At 35.4% G+C, this 7,797-nt stretch overlaps 1 protein-coding gene across 1 annotated transcript in view; it reads left to right on the top strand.

Annotated features, from left to right (window-relative positions):
- The window catches only part of COPS4 (COP9 signalosome subunit 4), a 43,058-nt gene that overhangs the window by 32,236 nt on the left and 3,025 nt on the right, over positions 1 to 7,797 (top strand). Inside the window, exons 4-6 of the mRNA XM_045284343.1 lie at positions 3,035 to 3,200; positions 5,513 to 5,628; positions 7,727 to 7,796. Coding sequence (XP_045140278.1) covers positions 3,035 to 3,200; positions 5,513 to 5,628; positions 7,727 to 7,796 — 352 coding nt within the window. The remainder of the gene's footprint in view (positions 1 to 3,034; positions 3,201 to 5,512; positions 5,629 to 7,726; position 7,797) is intronic.

Raw genomic sequence — 7,797 nt, 5'->3', positions numbered from 1 at the left:
CTATAAAATCATAGAAACCTTTATTAAAGAAAAGAAAACAGCAAAATGTGAAGCGTTTTTTTCTGTACATGCCCTCCATCTAGGCATATATATGTTTGAAACCATTGTTTCCACTTCCCACCCTTCCCCAAATAATTCCAAATGCCAAGGAAATCTCCTTGCGTTTAGTAAGTAATCTGTAGGGTACTGTCTGACACTGTATAAAATCCTTGTACCCAGCCTCCTTTCACATAATAATTTAGTATCCACTAACGATTATTATGTGGACATTTGTGGCAATGTCGCCAACAAAGTGGTGATTTACCTATTGTTCTCTATTTATTAGCTTTTAGTCTTTCGTAAGAGTTTTCTTTTGTATTTCCTCTTTTGTCCTTTCTATTTTTCTTAACATCACTGTGGGCCAATATCCTGTGCATAACAGTGTATACACACAAAAAGTGCATTAATTTGCAGAACAAGAAATAAAATATTACCAGTACTAAAATTATAGGAGAGCAGGCTGACTGATCAGATAGAGACTGGTGGGATTTCTGAAACAGTGACCCTTAACTTTAGTTCTAGAACTCAACTCACCTCCACAGTAGAATAACCAACCATTTAGGTAAAATGGAATTTACCCAAGGACAATGTTGTGAGGGTTAGGCAAGGAGAAATGGAAACAAGAAACAGGGAGGATGTGGGGTAAGTTGAGGGTACCTTGAGAGAATATCAATAGATGAGTTGAATCAGAATGTGTGTGAATTGTTGAGTGTAAAACTAATCTGCTTTGTAAAGTTTCACTGAATTTACCATAAAAAGTTTAAATATAAAGTACAGGGAGCTAGGATAAACGATACATATATTTCTATTTCCCTGAAATACTCTGAAATACTTCATACTTTCTTCTAACCACTAGCTTTGTCCTTCCTCCCTTGGAGAGTAGTCACTCGTCTGGATTAGTTTTGCTTGCTTCTTACTATTACATAAGTGATATATGTAATACAGTATGCGCTCTTTTCTCATTTATTTGATCTGTTTTATGTTTGTAAATGAACCCATATTGTTGTAAATTATTGTATCTTCATGTATTTACCTGCTATGTGGTATTCTGTTTTGTGAATATACTATACTTTACTTACCCTACTGCTTTTGGGTAGTTTCTTACTGACTGTTAAGAGTAGAACTACTATGAATTCTAGTAACTTTAAATTTGCTTTGTATTCAGTATGCTCCAAGAAATGATCGTTGTTAATATTTTTGGTGCTTACATGGTTTTAAATGTGACCAGGCCATCATGTCTTTTGGCATGACCCCAATAGTCTACCCTGTATTCCATCATAAAAAGATGTCTTTGGCACATTTTGTTTTTTTCTTGACCTAGACCGGAAATTAACCATTTTTCATATATCACTGGTTCTTTCTTTATCCCCTATCCAAGCCAAGATTTATTTTTTATTTTTAAACAGTTTTATTGGCATATCAGCTACATAACATATAATTCAATATTTCAGACATATCAAGAGTTGTATAATCATTACAATCAATTTTAGAATAATTTCATATTTCTTTTTTAAAAATCATTTTATTGGGGGCTCGTACAACTCATCACAATCTATACATCCATCCATTGTGTCAAGCACATCTGTACATTGGTTGCCATCATCAGTCTCAAGATACATTTTCGTATTTCTTACACTCACTGTTATTAGCTCCCCATTTCTGTCCATCTTTCCCCGCCATGCCCCCAAGAAACCATTAATCTAGTTACTGTCTCTATAGATTTACCTATAACAGATTTCAAATACAGAAAAACATACAACCACGCACACACACTAACAATAATAATGAAATCGAGGAAAAAATCTTAATCGAAAAGAAACTAGAAAATATTAATAACTAGAACAATTTTAAAATAGGTCAAAAAGGAGATCAGATGTTAAAGTGATAAATTTTCACCCTACTACATCTGCCATAATCCGCTGTACAAAGCTGTCATTACAGGGCTATTCACAGCCATGGTCTGTGGTCAGAGGGGATTCACCGGAGGCTTAATCCACATGTAGTTCCCCTTCACTTTTTCCTTGTCTTAAACGGAAACAACTTTTAATTGGGTCAAAAGGGAGAGCAGATAAGATAATACATTTTAACTGTGTCTACCATAACCATCTTTACCATGTTCTCTGCTAACAAGGCTGTTCACATTCCTGACTGTGGTCAAAGGGGACTCACTGGAGGATTAATCTATCTGGGTATCTTTGGCCTTCCACTTTTGTCCATAGCCTTCTGCAAACTGGGTGTTAGCAGTTTAAGCTCTGGTGTCATTACCATTTCTGGATTTGAATTCTATTATTTACAATCCTTGGATGACACAGGCTGGTGTACCTCTGAATGTGGACTTAGTTGATGCCTCCCTTAGATGACTGCTTATTTGAAGACAAGCCTTTAAGACCCCAGACACTACTTTCTGTTAACTGGGCACCATTGAGTTTCTTCACAATACTTTGCTATAACACCCATATCTTAGTATCACTGGTTCTTTTTAATGGAGAATACTATTTAGAAACTATGATCTGGATATTTGGTAAATTCATTCCTATTGTGTTCCAATGCTTTTAGGCTCTTTCAGTATACATAATGAGAATATATTTTATGTAATATATATTATTTCAATTAGTCTGTGTTTTGATATCATCAATTGTCATGTAATTTGTCCCCACTTAGAATTCTTTGAATTAAACTGAATTTATTTCCCATCTGAAAAATAGTTATTTTTTAATTTATTTTTTTAGTTGTTTATCTTTTATAACTTTTTATGATTACCAAAGCAATGTGTACCCATTGTAGATATGTGTATTTATTGTAGAAAATAGAGATAAGCAAGAATAAAATACAAATCACCTATAATTCAATCATTACATATGAATATATATTTCAATTTATAGGCAAAAATGAGGTCTTAAAATAATCATTTTCAAAAAAAATAAATAAATAATCATTTTCATTTAAGAAATCGATTTTGAGAGTATCTGATGCTCACTTGTTTCTCTTAGGACAGCAGCGTTCTCGAATGCTTGCTACTCTTTTTAAAGATGAAAGATGCCAGCAACTTGCTGCCTATGGGATCCTAGAGAAAATGTACCTAGATAGAATCATCAGAGGAAATCAACTTCAAGAATTTGCTGCCATGTTGATGCCTCACCAAAAAGCAACTACAGCTGATGGTAATGATCATGTGTTAAAATTCACTCACGCACTCACTGTCATTGACTTGATTCTAACTCATAGCAACCCTCTAGAACAAACAGGGTAGAACTGCCCCTCTGGGCTTCCAAGGTAATAATTGTTTATGGGATTAAAAAGCCTTCTCTTTCTCTTGAAGATTGGCTCGTGCTTTCGAACTGTTGATATTGTGGTTAGCAGTCAAAACACAACCCACTAGGCCACAGGGCTCCTTGTGTTATAATTAGGTATATTTTGGCTATACTTTTTCCCAGACAAATTTTTTTTTTTCTCTTGGTAGTCTTTGGTACTTTCAATTTTCTTTACATCTTGTGGTGCAGTGAGTTAGGAATTAGGCTGATAACTACAATGTTTCATTTTATTTCAAAATAGATTTTGAAATGATCTTTTGATACTCAGTGTGATGTTATCCTTTTGAATTTGTGATTCCCAGCATAGTAAACCATATGTGCTTGTCTCAGAATGGTCTATAGCAGTACATTTCAGCTCACTAGGGCCTTAGAGATCCATCTTTATATGTTCCATTTCATTTTTGGTGACTTCTAATTTTCCTAGATTTATACTTTGTACACTGTATGTTGCAGTTATTAACAGGTATTTGTAACTGTCTCTTCTTACTTTGAATCATGTCCAAAAGCAAAGGAAGGCCCAGAGAGCTTTATTTCATCAGGTCAGTAAGACTGACTCTACTTTGAGCAGGCTGCTCTTGCCCAGTTGTATTTTGAGTGCCTTCAACCTGACGGGTTCATTTTCTGGCATCATATCGGATAATGTTCTACTGCTATTCATGAGGGTTTCCTCAGAAGTGGGCAGCAATAATTTCCCCACATATCACACAGATACTTTTTAGATCTAAAATTAACCAAAAAAAATTAGCATTTCTTTCATGTTGCATCATCTAAGAATATAAATAGCACTTCTACCTAGGTATATATTGTGATACTATTTATTTAGATAGGGGGTGAGCAGATAAAGGAATATAATTCACTTTATGCAAGGAATAGATGACATGTCGGAGACTGCTAAGGGTGGGAGGGCATGGAAATAAAGAAAGCAATGGACTAGATAGATGCTAACTTAGGTGAAGTGGACGGTAGTTGTCCACAAGAGTAAGAAGACAAATCAAGAAGCAGATGAAGGTAAATTGGCAAAGTATCGGGACATTTGTTTGATTACTAATTTAAACTGTTGAATACAAAATAGATTATCTGAAATATAACCCCCTACCTAATTTACAGTTCAAAAATATTTTTAAGAAATGCCTTTTATGAACCTTCTGATTTTATATTTTTATGGAGATGTATTTGGATATATGAATCTGAGATGAAGAGAAATTTGGATGGAGGTCAGCATCTGATAGGCTATCACATACTGATGGGAGGAGGAAAGAAGAGATACCGATACACAATTGAGTCCTTTAATACTTCAGTTCAGGAAAGTAGGAGGAACTGGCAAAGGGCCCTGAGAATGGCTAGTGATATAGATGTAGGAGCTAAGAGAAAAACCAGAGGAATATTAAAAATGAGATGGGTTGTTAAAAGATCGAGGGGTTCTGAGTTTTGTTAAATGCACTAGCAGGCTGTTGGTAAATCTTATCCTCAGTACCTATTAGTTTCTGACTTTTGTGTGTTCAGTAGAAATATCATAAAAATTGGGTGAGTCCATCAGTCTAATGCTTCAGGGTTAGACTTAAGTCCCTAACATTCAGAAGGAGGACTCCACGCTGATTCCTCAGGAAGGTTAATTGATTCTGTCTTCAGAACATTTATCCCAGGCACCTCAGTGCTGGTGGGGTACCCGATAGAATCAAGTTCAGGAACTTTATTAAACTTACAGAAGAGATTACGTGACGATTACCTGGATGTTGTTACTGTTTGCTGATGAAAGTTTGTGCTTGTAGCAGTAAAAGAAAAGGTAATTAACCTAATAATGTGCCTGAGGGATTTAGCTACTTGTAGATACTTGAGAAATCACTTTGTCCAAATTGTTATTTTTATTTAGCTATGTTTTATTCATACTGTCAAATTCCTTGTGGCTACTTGAAAAATTTTGATAGGTAGATGAGACAGTTACGTGTTATTACAGGCCTGGGGCGGGGTTGTGGCAGCCTGCTTCCACAGATATCATAGGCATGGAAACGTGTAGTTGTACCTGTCTGACAGTCTCTGTGAGTTGGAATGGCAACTTGTTTGGTAAAGAGGCCTAAGAATTTTCAGGAAAGGAAAGATGCATCTTTTTTTTATTTATAAAACTAGTTTCAAGCCTCTAACTTCCTTGTTTATATTTATTTAAGGTTCTAGCATCTTGGACAGAGCTGTTATTGAACACAATTTGTTGTCTGCAAGCAAATTATATAATAATATTACCTTTGAAGAACTTGGAGCTCTTTTAGAGATTCCTGCAGCTAAGGTAATTTCTTTTTCTAATGCATAAAAATGAAGTTAAGAGACTAAACTATTGAAATATTGAGGAAATAAAATATATGATGGGTAACTGTTGGAAACTGCAACAAAAAGTATACAAGAGGGTACCCTGCAAAAAACTGGAAACAAAGCTCTGTAGTAGGCATTTCTCCCGCTAGGCAGTCATCAGGCAAATCACTCTGAGTTAGTGTACCTGGTGGCCTAGCCTAGGAAGGTTCTCTGTGGTCACAGTGAACTTTTTCATAAAAGCAGTTTCGCTGGAACCTCATTTTTGTGATAGCTGATTTACATGATACGGCTGTGAAATTTTGTTGCCCGCTGGGAAAAAATGCCGCAGAAACTGTTGTAATGTTGAACACAGCTTATGAGGACAGCACTATGGGAAAAACTCAAGTGTACGAGTGGTTTTCTCATTTCAAAAAGATGAAATGTCGACTGATGACAAACTCGTTCTAGATGTCTGTCAACAAAATTTGTGCACTTGTGCTCAAAGACTGATGACGACCATTTGAAGAGGCGGGGAAGTTATCTGGACTATCTTGGAGCTCATTGCGGTGAATTTTAACAGAAGATTTGGGAATGAGGTCATCGTGAAATTTGTGTCTCGGTTTCTGACTGACCAGGATAAGAGCATCGAGTAGAAACTTGCTGTGCTTTGAAAGAACAGCTCCTAAGTGACCCAGACATTTTCCCCAAGGTCATTACTGGTGAGAGACATGGTGCTATTTTTATGACCTCGAAAGCAAACATCAATCAAGCCAGTGGAAGACGCCATCATCACCTCACCCCCCAAAAAGCTGACCAAGTGAAATCAAAGATCAACACAATGCTGGGTTTTTGGGTTTTTTTTGGATATGAGGGGCTAGTACATTTGGAGTTTGTTCCACCAGGACAAACTGTTAATCAATTTAAGTGTTAAAATGGTATTATCATGGGTTGTATCTTAGCTTTTTGGATTTTTAAATTATGTTTTATAGTTTTATGACCTGAATGGAGACCTTAAGAGTTTCCCAGATTCAGACACATATTTTGTGAGGATCTCTTTTTGTGAATGAACCTTTATGGTATTGGATAAGTCTAGTAGTCTCATACTTCAGGGTTGGACTTAAAGCCCATAGCATGTTCAGAGGGAGGATTCCGTACTGATCTCTCAGAAAGGCTAAGTTCTGAGTAACTCAAGATTTTGATAAACTCTGTGTTTTTACTTTTTGTACCCTAGATTGACTCAAATTTAAATATTCCATATCTTTTGAGAGCATGGTAATATTCCAGGCAGTTGTTAGATCTATGCTTGATTTAACATAATATAATGACTTGATTTAACATAATATAATGACTGACTTATATGAGAATTTAATTTCATTATTAGAAATTAATGCCTATCTAGAAATTAAACAAAATAGTAATATTTACAAGATATTTAAGGTGTTTACAAGATACTTCATTTTGAATACACTTTTAACTATAAATGCTTGCCAGTCTTTTCAGGAGTGATTTAGGATCGATTGTGAAGATGGTCAGAATTAATAAAATTACCAAGTCACAACCCAGTTTGCTTATGCATAACATGAAAGATGTCTTTAGGGGATAGGTAGAGGATTTATTGTCTCTGATAATTTTGATCCTTTTAAAAATTTGAACATCTATACCTCTTAAATTTTTTTCTTCAATAATACTACTTTCCTTCAAGAGGAATTTGAATGGTGAACACTAAGAAAATTAAAATACAGTAAAATAAGAGAAAAACAAGTTGGTTTTTTGAAGATGAATGCTTGGATACCCGTGAGGAAGATTTTGAACTAAGGAGAAAGTAAGTGAAAGACCTAGATTTTTGTTCAACCAAAGTTGCACAAGTAAAATCATCACAAATTAAACTGATGACCTGTACCCAGAAAGAATTATGGAGTTACAATGGGCAGATTCACAAGATTGACTTGGCAGAAGCAGCAGTATGTAAAAGCTCAGTGATGGTGAGCTTAGCCCAGCCAAGAGCTCACATTTTCCTTTCTTATGTGAGTAACTGTTAGATGCGGTCATTAAGTACTTATGGTCCTGAGCACTTGCTGTTTTCTTCTTTTTTAAAGGCAGAAAAAATAGCTTCTCAAATGATAACAGAAGGACGTATGAATGGATTTATTGATCAGATTGATGGAAT

Source organism: Echinops telfairi, unplaced genomic scaffold (assembly GCF_000313985.2).
Source record: "Echinops telfairi isolate 266 unplaced genomic scaffold, ASM31398v2 ScPeMD7_7468;HRSCAF=8506_0, whole genome shotgun sequence".
Lineage (NCBI taxonomy): Eukaryota > Metazoa > Chordata > Mammalia > Afrosoricida > Tenrecidae > Echinops > Echinops telfairi.
Note: the sequence above shows the minus strand (reverse complement) of the source record. Positions and strands in the feature narration are given on the sequence as shown.